The 25,015-nt window shown below is 37.6% G+C and overlaps 2 protein-coding genes across 2 annotated transcripts; one reads left to right on the plus strand and one right to left on the minus strand.

Moving 5' to 3' along the window:
- Positions 1-7,809: 7,809 nt before the first annotated feature.
- LOC117340406 lies at positions 7,810-12,640 on the minus strand. The gene is made up of 3 exons (XM_033902168.1): positions 12,632-12,640; positions 9,744-10,573; positions 7,810-7,896 (listed from the first exon to the last, which is right to left on the minus strand). Exons 1-2 carry the CDS (start codon positions 12,638-12,640, stop codon positions 9,752-9,754), a joined length of 831 nt encoding a protein of 276 aa, XP_033758059.1. The 3' UTR covers positions 7,810-7,896; positions 9,744-9,751.
- A 9,009-nt stretch (positions 12,641-21,649) lies between these two features.
- Positions 21,650-24,968, plus strand: LOC117341128 (ATP-dependent DNA helicase RecQ-like). Its single transcript, XM_033902972.1, has 3 exons — positions 21,650-22,099; positions 22,781-22,992; positions 23,405-24,968. The coding sequence occupies exons 2-3, from the start codon at positions 22,979-22,981 to the stop codon at positions 24,210-24,212; spliced, it is 822 nt and encodes a 273-aa protein (XP_033758863.1). The 5' UTR covers positions 21,650-22,099; positions 22,781-22,978; the 3' UTR covers positions 24,213-24,968.
- Positions 24,969-25,015: the final 47 nt, after the last annotated feature.

A 25,015-nucleotide genomic window follows, 5' to 3' on the forward strand; every position in this document is an offset into this window, starting at 1 on the left:
AATAAATAATCACACTACTTCAAATATAACAAACTCAACAGACAAACATATATTAAAACAATTTCTTAAGATTAAAGTTGACATTGTGATTGTGTTCAACAAATTTCAGCATTTGTCAGAGTATATATGTAAAATATATAGGCTAGCCTTTAATGGCTGGTTCTAATCTAGCATTCCTGATAACTATTGATTTTGATATTTTAGGTGCTGTGAAACAGCTACCTTAAGCAATCCTTGCCATATTTTGCTAGAACAAATTTATTCGGAACTCTCCTGGGAATCAAAATGACACTTATTTCTATGAGAAATCCCGAGGAGTTCTGGATGGGACCAAAGTAATTCTTCCCCAAAGATCCTAACAATACACATGTTTAATATATTGAAAACATAGTCAAGTTACATAACCTGTTGCGTTTACGAAAGCGCTACTGTAAAAATAGATATATATGTTGGTAAAACTTATTTGTTACCTGCAAAATTATCCATCACTAATTAAGACTTGTGGATTGTTTTGACTGGACATGAATGCTTATCATGTAGCTCAGCATGACCGGGCGGCCTTACTTTCAACTTTAGTGCAAGTGACACCTCGTACGGCCTGCCTACCTAGTGAGGGCGCAGGTTTACAGGTAATACCTTGATTGGCAATAACACTATATTTTACAATACACAGATTATAAGCTCACCTGGTCCGAAGGACCAAGGTGAGCTTATGCCATACCGTGGCGTCCGTCGTCCGTCCGTCCGTCCGTCAACAATTGACTTATTTGACTTCTTCTTCATAACCGTTATCAGAATTTGAACAAATTTGGTCAGAATCATCCCTATGGATAGGGGACCCAAAATTATTCAAATGATGGGGCTGACCCCCTGGGGGCCTCTGGGGCGGAGCCAAAAGTGGTCAATTTCGCGCTATTGACTTCTTCCCTGAAACCAAGCAATGACTATCGCTCATATTTGCCGGGTAGCATCACTATGGGGTTGGGATTCAAAATTGTACAAATGATGGGGCTGAACCCCCAGGGGTCTGAGGGGCGGGGCAAAATGTGGTCAATCGGGCTATATTCATATAATGGACTTCTTCTCTGGAACCAAGCAATTGCTATTGCTCATATTTTACTGGTTGCATCACCTTGGGGTAGGAATTTGAAAATGTACATATGACGGGGCCGACCCACCTGGGGGCTGAGGGGCAGGGCAAAAAGGGGTAAGTTTTGCAGAATTGATATAAACAACTTCTGCTCTGAAACAAAGCAATGGATATCGCTCATATTTGCCTGGAAGCATCCCTTTGGGGTGGGGATTCAAAATTGTACAAATGGTGGGGTTCAAAGTCTCAAGTGACCTATTCTAATCCCCTTTTGTCCGTCGTGCGTCGTCCGTCCGTAAACAATTTACATTTTCGACTTCTTCCCCAAAACCCCTGAACCAAATTCAATGAAATTTGGCAGGAAGCTTCTATGGCTCCAAGTCAACCAAAATTGTGAATTATATGGTCCCCACCCCTAAGGGGCCTGAGGGGCGGGGCTAAAAAGGGTAAAATTGACTAAAACTTCAAAAATCTTCTTCTCTACTCTCAGATATAGTGGAATCAAACACTCTTCATAGATGGAAGGGTCTTAAGGTGCTTTACCAAAATTGTGAATTTCATGATCCAGGGGTCTTGGGTTTGCCCCTGGGGAGGGGATAAACTTTACTATAGTTTATATAGGGAAATCACATTTTTGACTATAATTTGTTGGATTTCTATTGGAATTCATTCTAACTTGGTTAACATTATCAGTATGGGATAACAGATTGATGGCATGCACATGTTGGCCCTGACTGACCACCCGGGGCTGATGGGCGGGGCTAAAAACGTTCAAATTAACAAAAACTTCAAAAATCTTCTTCTCTAGTTTCAGATATAGTGGAATCAAACACTCTTCATAGATGGAAGGTTCTTATGGTGGTTTACAAAAATTGTGAATTTAATGACACTGGGGTCTCGCGTTGTGCCCCTGGGGAGGGGGTAAACTTTACTATAGTTTATATAGGGAAATCACATTTTTGGCTATTATTTATTAGATTTGTATTGGAATTTATTCATACCAGGTTAACATTATCAGCGTTGGATAATAGTTTGATAGTAAGCATATGTTGGCCCTGACTGACCCCCAGGGACTGATGGGCGGGCTAAAAGGGTCAAATTGACTGAAATTTCAAAATCTTATTCTCAATACCTAGATAAGATAGGATCAAAAACTTTTCATAGAAGGAATGGTTTGATGGTATTTTACATAAATTGTGAATTTCATGACCCTGGGGTTTCACATTTGGAAGAGGGTAAACTTTGCAATAGTTTATATAGGGAATTCATATTTTTGACAGTCATTTGTTTTATGTCTATTGGAATTCATTTTAACTTTCTTAAAATTATCAGCAAGGGATGACAGCTTAATATTCACATGTTGGCCCTGACTGACCCCATTAGGACTGATGGGTGGGGCCAAAAAGGGTCAATTAAATCAACTGAAATATTTCAAATCTCAGGTGACCGTTAAGGTCCTTTGGGCCTCTTGTTTGATCAAAATCTATTTACTGGGCTGATCGTCACGAGCTTTCAATGAAGTTTGCCGGAAAAAAAATCTTACATTACATTCTTCATTTGTCAAGTTTGAAACATCCGAACTAGTGTCAGTTATAAACAACCAGAGTTCAAACTAATACTAGCTAGAAAAAAATTTGTTTTTATTGGAAAGAATATGTATTTGAACTATCTGTGTGTTCAAAATGACTGTAGGTTTCACCGTAGACTAATATTTTGCAGGAAGATACTTTAAGGTCAGCTGCATGTGGTATGAAAACATTAGATTTTCTGGGCTCATAGAAATTTCAGGGTCAAAGGTCACAAGATGTAAAATGCAAGTTTCATTGGTCGGGCAGATACAAATTCAATTGGATTAAAATGATATTTTTTAAGGTTTCTGTTAAATAGGTGTCAAGTTTAGAAACAAGTTAACTAAAATGTAAAAAAAAAACCCACCCACAACTGAAAAGGTAGGTCACCGTGACCTAATTTTACGTCTTTTCAGTTCAGGTGGCAAAATGGCCAAGAGACTTCTATTAATCAGCCATTAGTAACTTTTAGCAACAGTAATCCTGCCCAACATTGAGGTAAATCTATATTTGGCAAGGTGCTGACCCTTCAGATCCATGGTGGTCTAATGACGAGGCCCCAAATGGGGTCATGCAACTAGTGCATTTTCAGATTAAATAAACTTCATTCGCAAGACCACAAGTCTAATTTTAATCAAACAAGGTAGCAGTGATCCTTGGCAGGTGATGCTGTGAGCATACCTGGTAAGCAGGTTAAACCTATTAGTAGTGTGTATATTGGAACTCTCCTGTGTAGGAAAACACCTTTGTTTTGTGCCAGTGGGAAAATTTAAGTTCTCGTATAAATGTAAATAAGTCTAGCCATACAAAGTAATTCATGAAGCTCTGTAAACCTATACAAGTTAGAATTTCTTTTGTGTAGTATAGTACATCAAATAATTGAACTTACATTAAAATCAGTTACTTATTTTGTATTAGTTAATTAGAAAGTTTTGGATGACCTTTTGGATTAGCCAATCATATTTCTACTTCCAGAATCTCGGAAGTGAATTTGTATGTCCGAATTAGCAAGACTAGAGTTCATAACTTGCATAATATGTCAATTTTTTTCAAGTCATTTCATCCCTCAAAGCGTTTAGCTATATGCATCTGTGCCGAAATGGTTTACTTCAGATGCATGTTGTGACGAAATGTTTTGCTTCGACGAAATCAACAATTTGACAGTTCACCCTGAAAGTGAAATACACACATCTCAAAAGTCAATAGAACGTGACCCCTGATGGGATGTTGTTAGATGTTCATGTAACGAAGTGAAAATGACCATCTAGATTTTAATTAGATTGCATAAACAGTGGAACATGGAAAGTTTCTTCTTGCATCAATATATATTTCTGTTATATTATAAATGTCACAAAGTGATACATGCTGTGTGTGGATATGATAGTGTGAATTCACCTGAAGTCTGCACTTTCTGCCAACTTAGCACATAGCGTGAAATGTCTGGCCGACAAGCCGGGACAAGTACATTCACAACGAAATACAATATAAAAAGTTACATAGTATTAGTTGAACACCAAACCAGATTTAGATTCTCCACCATGTAATGTTGTGAGGTATTGGGAACTCGCTGTACATTACATATCGCAAGCAAAACCAGACACGTCATCTTTTATATGAATAATCAAATTGTATCTCACAAACAAAAAGAATTACAACAAAGGGCATAACTCATATACATATGGAGTTGGATTATCTCCCCTAGACTGTACAATTATGTGATCTCGTAACACCCATACAACATATATACACAACAAATGTTATATATTTGCAATATATGTGAACCATACAATGTGCCAATAATATGCAAGGGAGGTAACTCCGTAATTACAACATGTTATGTTAGGAACACTCCAGGAAGGAGACAAGAAAAGAGAAGGGAATAAATATAGGTGTGACCACTGAACTATTATGATTGTTTAATTCTGGTCATTGTGATCTAGTAAAAATTATGACTTCCAATCTTAGAAATCTTAGAAATTATCACATCGATGATATAGATTTGAAATATGGTATGTACTTGTTCACTTAATAATTTGTTGAATAGATTTTTCAGTTTTTTACTGTTATGGATGTTGAATGCAATTGTTGTATAAGATGGGAACAGTGTCATTCCTATAAGCTATTTTTCGTGTACAACTGTCAGATTATTTGAATTGAAATTTTAACTGTTGATCCATCTATTACCTTATGTTGACATAGTATCAAATCATGTGTGTAAAGAACAGTTTCACTTGTCACAAACTGGATTATTGTTGTTCAGATGGTATGTAACGTGAAATATTAGTCATGTGTGTATATGAAGTCACACTTAAGCTCCTCTCGGGTCCCAGATTAATATGCCACATTGTTTTATGCTGATTTGTTGAAGTGTTCGACAAATTGTTTTGACATTAGAAAGGTGCGAGATTGTGAAGATTTTCATGGCTGCCAAACTAAATTGTGTAGATGATGTGAGGATGATTTTTAGTCAGTGTAATTTCTCATCATTTTGTGTATAATACTTGGTATTGCTGGTTAGAAGGTAGTTAAGTTAACATGACCTGGTTATGTATATCAGAGTGCTTATATTAATAGCTTGCCTTCATATATTTCTGAGGATATTCTGTTAGTATGCTGTCAGATTTGACCCAAGTTGTGCATGTACCACAGTTATATTTGTCTGGAAAATAGTTTTTTCCAAACTATATAGAGCACCAGTTGGAAGTGGACAGTAAAAATAACTATGATTATATATTATACATGACTCAATTTGACATATGTCCAAGATTAAGATATTTGATTGGTTGTTATTGTTGCAATTATTGTGATTTAGTATGGTAAAACTTAATTACATGTATGTTTGTTTATCTTCCCTCATGCTTTATGTTACTTCTGAAATTATCTCTATGTTCATGTAGACAAGCGTATGAAACCACTGAACACTTTCTGTTGTCTTGTCCAAACTATACCATTGTAAGAAACGAATGTTTTGTAGATCTACCAATAGACTACACTTTTGATATGCTCGTGTACGGAGATCCAAATCTATCGATTACAGAGAATGAAAATATTTTCCATTGCATCCAACTTTATATTTTAAAAACCAAACGTTTTTTAAATTAATAGTGCTATTTTACGAGTCCCAAGAGGTCACTACTGCTGTATATTTACATCATATTACTATGTTTTATTATGTCATTATGATTATGTAGTTATAAATAGTTTTGTTTTTAAGTTATACTATTTGACTAATAAATGGCTATACAGTGTTGTCACCCGCCAATCTGTTATTTAAGGAGACAGATTTAAATAAGTATTTTCATACTTTTTTCTGAGTCCTTTTATTATTATGTATCATATATATGACATGTAAATATTGAATAAAATATTGTTTAAACTAAATTATCTCTGATTAAGATTTGCCTTACAGAATTGACATGGTATGATATATAACTCCAGACACCTGAATAAGATTTTGTTGATATTGTTTATCATATCCATTTAGAGAATATTCCTAGATCTCCTTTAAATTTTGAGCTTGAAATATCAATGAACTATTACAGTTGTGTTATGTTTTGTACATGGTGCATTTTGAGTATCCAGTTGTGATTTATTTTACAGTCTATTTCTTTCTATGTAAAAGCAAATACAGGGAAAAATCCCCCCCTCATCCGAGCTTTAGTGACGGATGAGGAGGATTCTTTGAGTATCAGCCTGTAGGCTGATGGGGTATAAGGTAGCATTTCCGTTTCTATGCACAACAACCTCGATCTGAAGATTAAAATATGCAAATCAGCTAGCCTACAAAAGCACGCGTACGCACGACGAAACCATTCTTTAAAGTAGATTACTTGCTGTTTACATCAACGGGAGGAAAAGTGGGTGAGCCAAAAAACTTACCCCCTCAGCCTACAAGCTGATACTCAAAGAATCCTCCTCATTCGTCACTAAAGCTCGGATGGGGGGGGGGGGGGGGGGGGGTGTTCTTTTCTTTTCCGTAGCCTTCCGGCTATCGGGGGTAAGGTAGCATGTTTAAAGGATGTAAACATGTACACTGGTAATGACAAACACCAAAGACAACACAAACAACGAAATCCTCTATCATGATATAATATCCAGCACCACCATAGTACATGTTAAAATGCAGAAACATAAACCATTGAAAGTTCAAATTTTCCCCAAATATCATCAAAAGTGCAGGTCAAATCCAGATATCCAGGAATGTTACATAACATCAGTTCAAAACCGAAAACCTGCAGGAAGTCAATCCGCCAATCCTAGCACGGAATTAGCAAACAAATCGCTACCACTAGAAATGTCCCTGTGATAAAATCTGGCAAAGGTCCTGGCAGAGGACCAATTCGCAGTACGCAAAATGTCACCAAGGGGAACGCCTTCCCGAAAGGTCACAGAGGTTGAAGCCCCTCTAGTGGAATGGGATGTAAAAGATGATGCAACACCCGAAAGAGTAAGTATCTCCTTAACCCATCGTGATATGGTTGAAGATGACACAGCACGAAAAGTTTTGTATGAAACAAACAGTCTATTACTAAGACGCCCTGTCCTAGTGAGTTCCAAATACCTGTCCAACACCGTTAACACATCTAATGCCATATTTTGTTCATATTTATACAGCTTCATTACCTGTGAAGCCGAAGACTTACCAGCCCTGGTAGTCTTCAAAAGGTCTCTAATATAAAAGGTACAAATCAAATCTGTCCTGTTCATCGCGGTGATATCAAGAGCTGCCAAAATCTGTGAACGTTGAGCTGTCGTCAATGCAATCAGACAAGCAAGTTTCAACGAAAGGTCCTTAAGAGTAATGGAAATTACTGGCGGCAAATTCTGTAGGAAAGTCAATACCTTTGCCACATCCCATGTCTCGACATACCAGGGCAAAGGTGGGTTCTGGTTAAATAATCCTTTCATAACCCTAGTAATAACCGAACTGTTCCGACATACGCTACATCCCAACAACTCCAGCGTCTGTGATAGCATGGACCTGTGAGTGTTAATCACACTGTATGATCGCCCTAAAGCACTTAATGATAAAAGGTAGTCGCAAATCATCTCCTCAGTCGGGTTATTAGAATTAATTTTCCGTTCACCACACCAAACTCTCCAGTTCTGCCATGCCAAGTTATAAGCCTTTGCAGTTCCTCGTTGCCATGAGTGGAGCGCCACATCGGTAGCCTCTTCTGATAAGCCTCTATGATGGAGGGCTGCCCTGAGATGACGCATGCGGTCAGGTTCAGTGTCCTGAAAAGATAATGGTGACGGCCATTGTGAGGTAGTGTGATTAAATCTTGCCAATGTGGTAGTCTGGCTGGTGTATCCACCAACAAATCAAGCAAAATAGGAAACCAGTGCTGAGAATTCCAATTAGGTACAATTATAATTGCTCTTTTGACTTGATCATTAATAACTTTACGAAGTACCCTAGGTATCAGACAAAATGGAGGAAACAAGTATGGCTCGAGACCCTCCCAAGTTATAGTAAAAGCATCCACATTCTCAGACATAGGGTCTGGCCCCCAAGACACAAATCTGTCCAACTTGTGATTTAATCTTGAGGCGAACAAATCAATGTCTGGTAGGAAAAAATGCAAGCAAGTCCTTTGAAAAATACTTTTGTCTAAACTCCATTCTGTCTGTACCGAGAACTTCCGAGATAATGAATCAGCCTGAACATTCTCAATACCCGGTAAATACTTCGCGGAGACAAAGATGTCTCGCCCATGACACCACAACCAGATATCTTTTGCTAAACAGTTTAGTTTATCTACTGTACCACCCATATTGTTAATGTAAGCCACCGAGTAGTATTATCACTCTGAACCATATATGAACAGAAGACCACTCTTTACAGAAAGCATGCAGAGATAACTGAATTACTTTCAACTCGAGATAATTGATGTGTTCTGTAGCCTCCTGTAAAGACCAGAGAGCATTTACCTCCCTGGTGCCTAGAACAGCTCCCCACCCCTCCAGTGAGGAATTGGTGGTCAAAATATAGTCAGGATTAGGTTGTCTTATGAGTTTACCATTGGACATAACTAGATTCTCTTGCCACCAAGTAATCTCTGCAATGCTATCTGAACTAAGGGCCACAACCCCATCATACTCGTCCACAGAACCAGCAAGACCCCTTAACTTGTCTGCCTCTAACGAGCGATAATAAAGAGGTCCTAACGGAATGGCTTTAAATGATGAGGTAAAACATCCAATGAGAGAGGCTAGCAGCCTTATAGAGACATCATGAGTAGACAGAACCTGCTGACACTTCCCTAAAAAAATTCAACTTTATCGTCTGGTAAAAATACTTTGAATTGGATTGAATCAATGATATAACCCAAATGACAAATGACCTGTGTAGGTTCTGTAATAGACTTCTCTCTATTGACCTGGAAGCCCAGGCTAATGAGCAAATCCATTAAGACTTTAGTGTCCATACCACATTTCTCTTTCTCAGCGGCCCTCGTAAGTGAATCTTCAATATAGTAAAAAACTGATATTGCTCTACTACGAAGGTAACTATAAACTGGTTTCAAAATTTTTGTAAAAACTCTTGGGGCACATGCCAAACCAAAAGGGAGCGCATGAAACTCGTATAACGAGCCACGCCACTCAAACCTTAATAATTTCCAAAATTTCGCAGCTATAGGGATGCTAAAATAGGCATCTGTCAAATCAACTGAAGTGAAATAGTCAAATCTCTGAACTGCCTGCAAGACAATGTCCAGTGTTTCTTGTTTAAAATGTTCGTAAGCCACATGATCATTTAAGTTACGTAAATTTATGACAGGGCGAAACTTACCATTTTTCATCCTAACCAAGAAGATATTGGACAAAAATTTACCATACTCATGTTCACATGCTACTATTGCCCCTTTACTAATCAAACCAGCTACCTCACTGTCTATTAATAATTGCTCTGTCTCAGAAAAAGAAATGGGTTTGGGCACAAAAGTCTGGACTGGCCATTTATCACCACCAAACTCTATATCATAACCCTGAACTGCGTTCAGAACCCACTCATCAGATGTAATACCTCGCCATTTTTCAATGAATTTGGCAATTCTACCCGAAGGGCCTGTATCACTCACCTTTAGTGCTACTGGTTGACTGTTTTTGCTGCCCCCTGGTTGGCATCGTTGCTGGGGTTGCTCTGAAACTGTCTTCTCCCCCTTCTGTGATACCTCGAGTTCCCTCTGTGAGACTGGGACCCTCTGTAGCCTCCTCGCCCCCACGGGGCCTGCCAGTTTTTTGATGACCGTCCACCACGATAGCCAGAATTGTATCGATTGCCGAAAGCTCGACCTCTCCTCTGCGTGCAACGATTCAAGTCATCAAGCTCCTTAAATCTCTTCTCTACATTATCACCGAAAAGTTCTGTAGTGATAGCAGTATCAGCATTACACAACGGATACAAGTGTTTGTAGGGCAATGACGGACGAATAAACCATCTCCGTTTCACTGACAGCTCATAGTGCACATTACATAAAAGACTTAGTCCGTCGGACAACGTCTTCTTAATCTCTTTTGAATCAACACTAATCTCTGACGTCCCCTTCTTCCCAAACTTCTGAAATTTGGAGACCAAAGTCAGAAAAGGGACCATAGCATGGCCCAGAAGTCTCTGAAAATCTTGCAAGGCTCTATCACATGTCTGGGCGTTGGCCCCAACGAAATTCCACACCGCGTGGTTGGTATGCGGAGGCAACAGTGCCTCAATATTCTCAGGAATTTTATACAGTTCGTTCAGTTTACTCACGTCCGCCCTAGTTCTGACGGCAGAAGTAATGCTCTCCGCTACTTTCGCCGAAAGAGCTGGTCCGAACTTGGACTTGTCATATATATCCGCTAACTGGAAGACCTCGTCATCCTCAAACTCTTCCGAATCATCATCCTCGGACTCCTTTTCAAACCGGTGTACCTAATGAGTGACCAGGGAGTGTCCTGGGACATTTTGCACGCCCAGGAATTCGTTATTGAAGATTTTTTGATTAATTTTTTTGTAACATACTTATGAGACCATTATCTAACACCATGCAAAATTTCATTTCTATCGAATGATTGTATAATACGGAAATGCACCTCTGAAGTTGCAGTGCAGCGTGCACTCGGGTGTCGAGGGACATTTTCCACGCCCAGGAATTCGTTAATGAAGATGTTTTGATAATTTTTTCTGTAACATATTAATGACATCATTATCTAACACCATGCAAAATTTCACTTCGATCAAATGATTTTATAATACGGAAATGCCCCACTGAATGTGCATTATAGCATGCATTTGAGTGTCCAGGGCGTATTTTACACGCCCAGGAAGCCGTTAATGAATTTTTTTTAAATATTTTTTTCTGTAACATACAGATTATACCTTTATCTAACACCATGTAAAATTTCACTTCGATCAGACGAGTTCATAATACTAAATTTTACCATTAAATCTTACGAAGTTACGATGAAGTTGCCCTGTATTACGGCTGCGGTCGGAACATGAGTGTCCAGGGAGGTTTTTACATGCCCAGGAAGTCGTTAATTTATATTTCTTTATTATTTTTTCTGTAACATACAGATAATATATTTATCTAACACCATGCAAAATTTCACCTCGATCGGACGAGTGTATATTATTGTAGTTTGTTACTGAATCCAGCCTTCGGTGATCACTTCATTGTCCAGGCCATTTTATATCTACCTGTGATCTGACAAAGTAATCCCGTAGCACCGCCCACCTGCTGTGTGACCGGTAATTGTATTGGTTTACATAACAACTTGACATGTCCCTGTTAATTGAGATATAACATATTGCACCCCGGAATAAAATACAAATAAAAACTTACTATTTCATCAGCTACGATTATTCCTTCAGTTACAGTTTCAGTTCAGAACGTTTAATAACATCGTAAACTTTGAGTTCTAAAATAAATACGAGAACTATACATTCTAAGTTAAATACTAACATTCTTTTTTACAATATATAAATAGTTTTAATGAGGGAAAAGCCCGCGTGTTCGGCTAATCTAGCTAGACACTCGCAAGATAACGTACAATCAGAGGCAAAAATATATTGTTTTAGTATTCTAGTACAATTAACCACTTACAAATAAATATATCAATTATTTATCAATCTCCTGCAAATCAAATAGAATATAACGCATTATGACAGAATTAATTGTTACGTAATAACTCCGTTGCAATACCTGATAAAATGTATGGAAATCGGCTACGGACTTATTTAACATGCCCGTATTCTGGTTCGCCCAATAGGAGAAAGTCGGAGGTTTGATTTTTGCTGAAAGGTTATAACAATGTAAATGTGGTGTAAATAGAAAAACAACTAGGGGCCTATAAGGGTCGTTCAATGATTACCACACATATAATCAGGATAATTAATTTTAAAATTTGCTCTTAAAGGGACATCACGGTAAAAACGTTGTAATTTTCAATGAATGTACGTGTTTTGTTCCTTTCCAGTTATGTTTCTGTGCTGTCCCAATGTTCACAGTCGATCCTCATGTCCAGCTTGACCACTTGATTTAGTTGGGAATCCCCCTCTAAATTTAGCGCGGAAATTATTTTTTAAATCATCACGTAACTGTTTTGAAATCGAGGCAACACAAACACACGATAGTTTACAAGGCGAATTGGATTAGTTGGACCAGAGACATATGGTTGGACAACGATATTATACAGTGGTTTAAATGTTAAATAACACGTTCTGTATATATTCCGGCACATATATTTATGTGTAAATAAGTGTAAACACCGTACATATAGTATAGTGACAGTAGCGATGTACTGGTACAGACTATAAATATTACCGAGTTTGTGTAAATATTACCGAGATTGTCATGACCTACTATCCAGCAATCAAGCAGAATACGAGCAGCGTCCGTATTACGTACTGCTGTTTTCATGTTTGAACTGTATTGTACTGCTTCCCCAGTTTAATTCTAGGATTGTGTTTGACCCATTTTCCAATTACTCTCTCCATTGCGGAAGCTGTTATCGTTTTCAACCGCAGTCGATTCACATTGGAAGCCATTTTTGTTTTCAGGTGTTTTAGTGTGTTGTGCGCATGCGTGTTATCGTATATGTCACAAAATTTGCATATTCAGACTATTGATCAACGAATTGTGATAACCTTTTTATAATTAATAATTGATGTTTTTTATATACATATATCATCAAATTCGAATGGTTATTGTTCAGAAGGATATTTTTTTTTAAAGATATACCCAATAATATGAAAAAATACAAAATAAAAATTGGTTTACCGTGATGTCCCTTTAAAAGGTCATAGTTAAGAGAGCTAGCACGGTTCTTCAAACGGCTATGGAGTATTTTTAACATGCGGGAGCCACACACAAAGATGCAGTCATTATTGGACACTTCCTAGGTATATTTCTTTTAATGAACTTCTAAGTAAACCAATCCTTTATAGTAATATCTGGATCATTCCAGTTTGATTCTTATCCCATATGCACGTTCTTTTTATCATTATATCAACAAGTTTTTATCAGTATTTCATTTCGGGTTTCAAACTTTGAAATAGATTTTGAAGAACTGTTTATTGGATATAGGACAGTTTGATAAATATAGTATATCAAATACATACTGTATTTAGTTTCCAATGCCATTTGACTGTTTTATCTGTATTTCATTTCAGATTTCAAACTCTCTAATTTATATGATTATAATATACAGGCATTTCACAAAGGAATCATATGTTAGATATGATTTTTTCCCCTTTAATTCCTCTTAAAAGTCTGTTGTCTAATACCTTTATTTAATACATTACTGTATAATTTTCTATGGTATACTACTTGTACTTATACTTCCTTGCTGTGTTAAAGGGACATAATGGTTAGATTTTCACTTAAATAATATATAAAAAAGGGTATACGATTTAAAATGATGTAAAAAGTTATGCACTTTATGTTAATTATATATTTCAAAAGTGTCCATAACAATTTGTTTAAATTTAATAAAAAAAAATAAAATAAATATGATCAACCTAGTAGCTATTTCATATTATTATTTTTCGATGTGTGTAAACAAATACCTATGCGTACCTATGCGCAACACCATAACAAAGATGACGAACACCCGATCTAAGTGGAAGGGTTCTGAATCAGTTTTAACCGAGAGCACGAAGAAACGAAGAATCGAGAACATGATTTTAACTTCACAAAGACGGGCACTTATCTTAGAGACAGAGCAAGCACATGGCATCAGTTAATAAAGGCCGAAGGATTAAAACAGACCCTCAGCTGGCCAAGCTAATGCTTGAACAGGTTAGTTGATCATGACAGCACACTGGACTTCGATGTTTCGTAGATCAACTGTCGTGTACGCCCAGGTGATGACTTGAATGGTACATAATTGTCATAAATGGTAACAACTGATATCGAGATTAAGCTTAAGAAAGGTCACGAAGTGTTAACACGGCATGAATCGCTTGGTAATGGCCTCCACAAGTCCGAAATGGGCATACAAATCGAAAGGGGCGCCCAAGAGGGGATTTTGACATTTGTTAAATTAATCGTACTCTATTATAACAGAAAGTAAACTTGATGACTTTATGCTTTTGTTAGACTGCCTGTATATTACACATTGAGTTTACATTGTGTTATTAATATTCCGTTGTACAGTTTTGAAAGCAAGCATGAGATCTAGAGCGTCTGGTCATAAAGAAACTGAAGCTAATTCAATGAAGATGATCACAGGCGGCACGGAGTCCGGCCACCACGAACGACACTAGTCCTGAAACCACACACTTAGGTATTTTTCATAATAAATTGATTACTAAATAATCTTAGAGGCCATTAATTAGCAAACATTTATATAAATCATTAGCATTTGGATGCAAAGGAAGAACATTGTTTATTTATTGAGTGGTATAATTAGAAAGTCGTGGAATAATTTAATTTCTGTCGATTATTAAAGAGGCTTGCCCGCAGAGAGATCAGACAAATTGGCTAATAAAAAAAGATTTTTTACACATGACAGATTGTTGGAATTGTTGAGTTTTTCATTTTATTTTCCTTATAAAACGCTGAAAAGTGATATTAAAACCTCAGTTTTAAATATTATTTATTTAATCGCAACCCGCAATAAGTCTAATTTGATTGACACATCAAAGAAACAAGCACGTGCACAGTGCCGCACAGTGATATCTTCAAAGGCAGCGGCGATTTACAAAGAAGATTTGCCGTTATATTCCATACATTTCCCTCTCAGGTTGAGTTTTAAAACGTCTTTTAGATACATATTCTGTAATTGTTTTCAAGAAATAAAGTAGGAAAGCCTCTAATTTTGTCACATAGAAACGTGTACTGAAGTTTATTTAGTGATCGGAGATGTGCCGTTTACCGGTCCGTCTGCAGGTAAGCCTCTTTAAGATTCAAAATTCTCATAATTATACAACACAAGTCATGTATTTCACTGTGAACTGTTATTACGTTATGATTTGCATATATTGATATAGATACGTATATATTATAGGCGTCAAGTTTGATTGCATGTTCTGGTATATATGACATTGTAATCAGTTTAAAAACATGTAATAGGGTTCCCTCCGGGGTGCGTCAATCCCGACCAGCGTCAAAATAACTTAAATAATAAATTAAATTATTTGCAAACAACTCGATAGGCTGCTAGACATTCGGTGATATTTGAGCCAATGTTATCACACTTTTGTGACAAATGACTCCGCGTTCTACAAATATATAACATTTAACGTAACGCGTCGGGTCGTTAAGTTAAAGCTCACCTGAGTAGGATGGTTCAGGAGACCTGCTTGTGGGAAACTTTGGTTTGGTTTGGTTTATTTTGTTGAACGTCCTATTAACAGCTAAGGTCATTTAAAGACGGTCTCCCTGTGCGTTCGACATGCATGCGTGTGGTGAGTGCGTGTGTGTTTTGGGAGGCTGCGGTATGTTCGTGTTAATTTGCTGATTTATAGTGCTACCTCACTGGAGCATACTGCCGAAGACACCCAGCAGGACAACTAGCAAGTCACATTATACTGACAACGGGTGAACCAGTCGTCTCACTCTAAATATGCTGAGCGCTAAACAGGAATAGCAACTACCATTTTAATTTAAGACTGGTATGTGTCGGCTAGGGGACAGAACCCAAAGCCTTCCTCACAACGGCGAACGCTAAACTTAAGGCCTAAAGGAGGCATTGTCAAGGGAGACATAAGAAAGAAGAAAGTTTTTCAGAAAGAAGAGAAAAGATAAGATCCCAAATTTAGTCGCCTCTTACGATCAAGCAATGGGGGCAGCAGGTACAATTCTTACATAGTTTGTCAATTTTTTCATGGATCACTTGTATCCTCATTATTATTAAAAAAGCAACAATTACTGTGTTCAACATAATAAGCATACATCCCAATGCAAATTTTAGTCTTTTATTGAAAGGTTATATAAAAGTTCGCAAACAGAATAACTATGGTTGTCCTGATTTTCAACCTTTATCATCGGCATTTAAACTTTCCGTTGGCAATACTTTTAATAACCACAACCTTTTTTGTTTACGTGCACAGTGTGCTTCTTAGGTCAAATACAGTACAGTGTGCCACGGGTACATGCAAATTGGTTACGAATGCATTGATTTTCAAGTGAGTGAGGATTACTGACTCTCCAGATGACAATATGTGTCAAAGCGACCACTCGGGGGGAATTGAAAAGCGGTCTCTTAATGGAGAGTGGTCACTTAATAGAGTAACGTTCCTAGTGAACATGTTGTCCAAGCCGACACCGCACGTTGTATGAGAAATCACTGATTACATTAATTTGATAAACATTCATTTTTTGCATGTAAAAACTTTATTCATATTAAAATCTATAAAATGACTTATTATTTATTCATAATTTATTGACATATAGGACATACACACCTTATACACATGGTAAAATACTTATATATTTGTAAATGTGACATGAGGCTTGCATAAAAATTATCTTCAATCCTAAAACAGAATCAATTGTAGTTTAAATAAAAGAGTCTCTCCAGCTCTAAAAAATATATAAAACCTAGATTATTGCAATTTTAAATCGTTAAAATATAATAGGAAACAATTCGGAAATTGATACCTAAAACAACCGATATTCAAAATTCACTTTTTGGAGTATGGTGAGAGGGTTTGCTGTCGAGAGGCAGAAAAGTGATGAGATTTAAAAACATCCTCCTCAACACTTAAAAACTTGTCCAAACATTTGATTACCTCGGACATTGATTTTGGAGTGCTATCAGTTTTGTCATCATCAATATCCTCACAATCAACATAATCACAAGTATCAATGTCATTCAATTTAGTCAGAAGCTCACGTGGCAATGTTGCAGTCTAGAGTGGCCAGTTCGTTATAAGAACAGCCAAACAGAGAATCTGCAAGACGAAGTGCACCTAGTGGTACACCATCATCCTCCCCAGAATCCACATCCACATCTTTGTTGTCAAGATCAGTAACAGCTCTAGGCACAAATCCACATTTATGGAAGCACTCTCTCCAAGTACTGTTGATTCACAGATCCAGAAAATTGAAAATAGAACATTGATTTCCTTCAAGAGTTCTGATCCTCATTTCTCTGTTTTCTCCATTTGCATAAGAATATGTTTTTTTTCTGTATTTTAATTTCAAAGTTTGAATAATGCCTTGATCCATAGGTTGTAGAACCGGTGTCGTGTTCTCAGGAAAAAATCTAATTGTCACATGTTTCAAATTCAAGTCAGTTTGATGACTTGGACCGTTGTCTAAAAAAGCAATATGTGCCGTCTAATTTTAGCCATTCTGTCATCAGAGGTCCATTCATCCAAGCTTTTTTGTTTGCACGGTACATAACCGGTAATGTTTCTGGCTTAATTTTGTGAAAGCACAGGGGCTTTTGTGATTTCCCTATGATTAGCGGCTCATTCTTTTCCCTGTCGTACTAGATGCTCAAGCTACAGTGATCCGCTCCTTTGACCTTTTGCCCCCAGCACAATCTTATCTGAAAATTAAAAAAATAAATACATGTGATGTTTAATTCAATTCTACTTGATTTTAATTATCTTTCATTCATGGACGGCTCCGTGTTTTACGCAGGATAGCATGATTGGTTTACGCCGTAGTTATGACGCTGTAGCAATGATTGCTCCTATATTGAATGGTCGTGAAACATTATTCAGGTAAGGAAATAACCTAGATCTGTGAGTCGTAATCAGCCAATCAAAATTCAGGATTCCAGACAGTAGCAGCCGGCTCCTGTAACAGTGATCAATGATCGGAAGGACTAATCTAAACTGATCAGAATTTCTTGCGTTTTTCTAACAGGTCCCCTATAGTAAATCGTTTGTCGACCATCCCACTGTCAAATGGCTTCAAAAGTTCAAGAATACCAGAATCCTCTGTTAATTTGCGGTCTGAAACTCTGCCTCACCAGGCTTCTGATATCAATGTTATAACACCAGAAGGGCAATTGCCTACAGTTATTGTGGTAATTTGAACGAGATCAAAGAGGGATCTTGACGCCCACCATTGAATGATCTTTATGACTCCATGTCAGATTGATCTCTCTATTTTTACCTTCCTCTTACTATTTATTGCCCTGCAGGTAGGGCGTAAGAATTGTACCTGCTGCCCCATTGCATGATCGTAAGAGGCGACTAAATTTGGGATCTTATCTTTTCTCTTCTTTCTGAACTTTCTTCTTCCTAGTGTCTCCCTTGACAATGCTTCAGTTTTGGTCTTCAGTTGAGCGTTCGTCCCTGTGAGGAAGGCTTTGGGTTCTGTTCCCTGGCCGAGACATACCAGAGTCATTAAAAATGGTAGTTGCTACTCTTGCTTAGCGCTCAGCATATTAGAAGTGGGACGACTGGTTCGCCCGTTGTCAGTATAATGTGACCGAGTGAGGTGTCCTGCTGTGTGTCTTCGGCAGTATGCTTCAGTGAGGTAGCACTATAAATCGGCTAAAGTTCCGGCCTATCACATGGAGACTTAACACGAATATACCGCAGCCTCCCAAAACACACATACGCACTCACCACACTCATGCGAGAGGCCGTCCCTAAATGACCTTAGCTGTTAATAGGACGTTAAACAAAATAAACCATACCAAACCAATTCCTCTTACTAATTTGAGAAAGATCCCTTCAGTACTTTCTGAGAAATAGCGATAACAAATTTCAATTGTCAAAATCCAAGATGCATAACAAGGGACCAATGGAAACCTACATACACTGCATTAAATTTAGAAAGATCCCTTCTGCACTTTGTGAGAAATAGCAATAACAAACTTCATTTATCAAAATCCAAGATGGCTGCCTGTCGGCCATGTTTTATCCGATTGGTCTCAAAATGCAATATGTATAACTTGGCACCAAGGGAAACTGACATATGCAATTTGTGAAAGGTCGCTTTGGTACTTTCTGAGAAATAGCGACAACAAACTTCAATTGTCAAAATCCAAGATTGCTGCTTGTCGGCCATGTTGTTTTCCGATTGGTCTCAAAATGCAATATTCATAACTAGGCTTCAAGAGGAACCTACATATGAAATTTGTGAAAGATCCTTTCAGTGCTTTCTGAGAAATGGCGATAACAATAATGTTTACGGACGGACGGACAGACCACGGACGCAGGGCGATTTGAATAGCCCACTATGTGATGATGGTGGGCTAAAAATGGAAATGTAAGACTGTGGTTAACTAAACTACAAGATCTCTGAATTTAAATTTCTGTTCTATCTAGAATAAATCTAGTAGAAGGATATTTTTCTTTAAAACAAGATGGCATTGTACGATTTATAACATCTCGACTGGAAAGGGGTTCAGAAATTTCAGTTCAGCATGGAGCAAACTTATCCAAGTAGTGAAGTAGGAAGGAAATGTTGCTGAAGATATGTTAAACCTATTGGCCTGATCCTGAACAAATAAACCTAGTCTTAGCCTCATCAGCACAGTTCAAAGCTGATCAATAGATACCAACATCACGGGACCGACACCTCACCCTGTCCTTGGTTTGAGTGTTGACCTCTAGCCTCCAATATTCCATATTCCATTTTAAACTTGTGCCCGATATTTCTCTACCTTTAAAATATCAAATATTTTAAGTTGACAGGTTTGGCTTGCTGCAGTGTTTGCTTTTCATTCCAATTAAGTGAAATTGCCGAGTGAACTGATGATACTTGAATTATCTATAGGCAGACAGTCACACCATATTCGAGTGAAATACACAAAATATCTAGGTGTTTTACCCATTTCATTGTTTTAGTATTACTTAAATATAATCAAGTAGATTCTATCAATATTTTGAATGTACGGTTTAATGTCTATCAATTTTGTTCTGTCATATTTCCTCTTTCAACGTTTTCCTCCTGAAGACGCTTATTCTCCAACACTACAGGGTGAGTGCAAGTATGACGTAAGAACTGTACCTGCTGCCCCCATTGCATGATCGTAGGATGCGACTACTTTCTGAACAACTTTCTTCTTCCTAATGTCTCACTTGACATTGCTTCACTTTTGATCTTCAGTTGAGCGTTCGCCCCTGTGAGGAAGGCTTTGGGTTCTGTTCCATGGCCGAGACCTACCAGAGTCATTAAAAATGGTAGTTGTTTGGTTTATTTGGTTTATTTTATTTAACGTCCTATTAACAGCTTAGGTCATTTAAGGACGGCCTCCCGTGCGTGCGACATGTATGCGTGTGATGAGTGCGTATGTGTGTTTTGGGAGGCTGCGGTATGTTTGTGTTAAAGTCTCCTTGTGATAGGCCGGATCTTTTGCCGATTTAGAGTGCTACCTCACTGAAGCATACTGCCGAAGACACCCAGCAGCACACCCCACCCGGTCACATTATACTGACAACGGGCGAACCAGTCGTCCCACTCCCAATTTGCTGAGCGCTAAGCAGGAGTAGCAACTACCATTTTTAAAGACTCTGGTATGTCTCGGCCAGGGGACAGAACCCAAAGCCTTCCTCACAGCGGCGAACGCTCAACTAAAGGCCAAAAGTGAGGCATTGTCAAGGGAGACATTAGGAAGAAGAAAGTTGTTAAGAAAGAAGAGAAAAGATAAGCTACTACCGCTTAGCGCTCAGCATTTTGGGAGTGGGACGTCTGACCTTGTGTTTGTTGGTTTATTCAGTGATATACATGTACCAACAAATTAACACTTATTGAATACAACTGGAAAATATAAACTATAAATGAAAACATCATGAATATATAAACATTAAATTATTAGATAATGAACGTTTGAGATGCCATGGACTAAGTAAATGAATAGTTCGAAAATATTTAGTTCGTAAGCATTTAAAAGAGAAAAGATAACATCATCGTTAACCGTGAAATAGTTCATTTCAAACGTAGGTGACACGTGACATTGGTAGAAGTCGTGCGATGACCGTGTGTCTCGTTCCTGTCCTGCAGGTAGGGCGTAAGAGTTGTGAGGAAGGCTTTGGGTTCTGTCCCCTGGCCGAGACATACCAGAGCCTGTAAACTTGATAGTTGCTACACCTGCTTAGCGCTCAACATGTTAGGAGTGGGACGACCGGTTCGCCCGTTGTCAGTATAATGTGACCGGGTGGGGTGACCTGTTGGATGTCATCGGCAGTATGCTTCAGTGAGGTAGCAGTATAAATCGGCAAAACTTCCGGCCTATCACAAGGAGACTTAACACAGACATACTGCAGCCTCCCAAAGACGCATACGCACATACCACACGCATGTATCTCGCTCGCACGGGAGGCCGTCCTTAAATTACCTTAGCTGGTGATAGGACGTTAAACAAATAAAATCAAACCAAACCAAGTGTCTCGTTCATTTTCACCGATAGCAGTAGCATGCTGTGAGATAAAGTTATTTTTTATCCCTCCATAAATCAATGAAGATCTGCCTGCATGTTTGTAGAATATTGTATAGATAACTATATTGACGTTCTACATGTTATCTGTATATTTATAGGACAGGAGTTCTCCTGTGTTGTGCATGAATGGTTACGTCGGGCTCATTCGGAACACCTCGGCCGATTCTCTACGGTCATCTAACCTCGGATGTATCACGGTATTTGATATGTATAAACGCCGTGCATTTGTGATGCGGTCGCCGTATCACTCATTATGGATGAGTCTCCGCTGTGCATATAGATCTCCAAAATGGCGTCATTCGAACAGTGTTTAAGTATTTTCTCGATAATTGTCCTTTATTTAAAGAAAACAATATCACTTTGAAGGAGAAACAGATTGAAACGTTGCGAGCATTATACGAAGATCATGACTGTGTATCGGTATTACCCACAGGCTACGGCAAAAGTGTGATATTTCAGCTGTTACCGTGGTTTTGTCAGCTGAAAATGGAGAAACGGAAACCAATGAGCGTGATAGTCGTGTCCCCGCTGAATTCCCTAATCCAGGACCAAGTCATTACAATGAGGAAGAAGGGATTTACTGCTTGCAGTTTGAACTTCACTGGTATGTGTCAGTTATATTGTATGCTTTATGTATTGTATGTTTGGATCCCCTCATGTCTGTTATAGATCTGGTCAAAGTATGGAAAGAAATCGTTAACGTTGTAGGTTTAAATTTGTAACACCGGGGAATCGATCATACATCTTTTGATACATTTTACGATGTAAGTAAAAGCACATAATTAAGACAGCCAACCATAAAAAAAATTATAATAGTCATTTAAAACACAAAAACAGGTGCACGTGTGACTGTCACAATTGCTACTACAAATGTTTGAAATACATATCAGCCCTTTCATACACATGATACAGTGATAAGTTATGTCCCTGTGTCCAGTTTAGCCCCTCCCACTGATGGTCTGGCTTTGTTGGTTTGGCTAGATATGTATCTCTGTAAAGTAGAATGCTTTAATTGTCAATTTCATTCGTATTTAAAAACAACCAATTTAAAATGTCATGTACCAAAATGCAAGATGAATATTGAATAATACTCTTTCCCGTAACATGTATGGTACCTTTCATTTTTCATTGCTTTGACAATTGTTATCAGCTCACCAGTACTTTTTCCTTTTTCAAACTTACATAACCCAAACCAACTGAAACCACCAGTAGGCATGACATAACCTATTGTTCTGACTAGTGTGAAATCAGCCTGAATAACCCATCTCTGTTTCACATTTCACAGGTACTCATGGCTCAACTTATACAGATGCGGATTGCGAGAACGATGAGGAACAGGATCATGAATATGTTGAAATTGATGTTCCATTTGAGCAACTGGAGAGAGGAGACTTTTGCATAATTTATTGTCATCCAGAGTCGACGTCTTAGGTCTCAACTGTACCAAGAGATCATTTGTGCAGTAGTCATAGATGAAGTCCATATGGTTTCAGAATGGTATGTATAAATACACATTTGCAAAAAAAAATTAAATCAGCATTAGGGCAATGTTGCAAAATAAAATGAGGTAGAATTCATATTTTAGAGTATAATCAGTCCTTATTGAAAAAGAAATCAAGTTGCAATAACCAGTCTTTGCCTTCAACAATATATTTTTAAGAAAATGGTAAATTTTGATAATTTGTATTATAATTAAAATTGTTATAATTTCATTGGTGTCGGATTGAATTAAAACTTTGCAGGGTTATTGATATCATCACATTAATGAATATCTAATCATAGCCCGTTTTTGGGAAATTTATCGACAAAGCATGCGCAGGAAAGAGGCGACAAACAATTACGAATTAATCTTGTTCTATATTTGTTAATGTCAACCGCAATTAATCTTTTTTTTCCTTTTTTTTTGAAGGGGAGAAGAATTCCGTCCTGCATTCCAGAAGCTTGGGGAGTTAATGTGCATTCTAGAGAAAGCTTTGCATTTAATTCTCACAGCAACTGCTACACCGAAATCAATTGCAAGTCTATCTAAACAGCTGAATTTGAAAAATCCACTTGTTATCAGTGAGAATGTGGACCGTCCAAAGATATTTATAGACATTAGAACCAGATTGCCAAACTTTCATAAATTTGACAAATTTGATGACTTGATACAACCAGTGGCAACAGAATTGCTGGAAAAAGGAGTTCATTTTCCAGTAACCATAATGTATGTGGAAAGTTTGGAAGCATTGTCCTATTTTTATCAGTTTCTTTCGTATAAACTTAAGGGTGCCAGCTATGATGGTGAGGAAATTCCACAGAATAGAATATATGCCCAATACCACAAAGATTATGCAGAGTCCATGAAGAAAATCACTATTCAAGAACTGGCTAAAGAAACCCCAAAAGTCAGATTAGTTTTGGCAACTGTTGCACTGGGAATGGGGCTTAATGCTCCAAGTGTTTCACGTATCATTCATTGCAGGCCCCCAACAACACTGGAGAAATACCTACAAGAAATCGGTCGTGCTGGACGTGTTGGACAACCGTCAGTGGCAATTCTTTACTACAACAAAAATTATATTGCAAAAAACAGAATCGGTATGACGGAAGAAATGAGAAAGTTTTGTGAAAGTGAAACATGTTATAGAATTATTCTTGTGAATTACTTTGGATTTGAAAGTGTTGTTTTTTCAGGACCAAAGGAACATTGTTGCTCCATTTGTGGCAGAAAATGACTCGTCGTTACTGACTGTATATATGATTTCTCCCGTCAAGTGTAATTTTAAGCAACTCGCTGCATCTAGTGACATACACATCATTCTTGTGGATTCTGTTGCTGTATAAAGTAGATTCTTAAGACAATTGTTCACAGGGATTATATTTAATGCCAGGTATAGTGACACTCTCACTATGTCATGATCACTTTTGCAGAGATTATTTCCTGTGAGAAACCATTCAATAACACTGTCACAATAACACCAGTTTCATTTGTTTGATCTGATGGATATAAACTGCCCGATCACCAATTGTTAGGAGATCTGGAATCACTGAATTTTGTTTGTGGTCAAGATACTTCAGTTATTACACATTTCAATTTAAATTCACTTTAGATTCTTTTACTCTGTACAGTAGACATACCAAACAAATACCTGAATATCTTTTATGGGCAGGAAACATTGTTTATTCACCCCAATAGAGCTGAATTTACACATTGTTTGGAATGAACTTATTTTCATAAAATGATAATGTACGTTTCAGTTGTGGCTAAACTTTTTTACTCAAATTTGGCTAAAGTTTTAACTTGGGGCACCGGTAGGGGACATGTATTGGTCTAGCAATACTCACAGAATGCTTGTTTTATTTAGCTTGGTATTTACCCATGTATGACTAATTATTATGTAAAATCATTCTGTCATATTTATGTTTTGACATCTTGCAATTGCATGTCCTTTGAAAAGGGCAAGAATACAGAATCACTGGCAATCTGAAAATGGTGTTTTTTTTTGTTTTTTTTTTAAATAATTGATTATTAAAATTT

This window comes from Pecten maximus, chromosome 13 (assembly GCF_902652985.1).
Source record: "Pecten maximus chromosome 13, xPecMax1.1, whole genome shotgun sequence".
Classification (NCBI taxonomy): domain Eukaryota; kingdom Metazoa; phylum Mollusca; class Bivalvia; order Pectinida; family Pectinidae; genus Pecten; species Pecten maximus.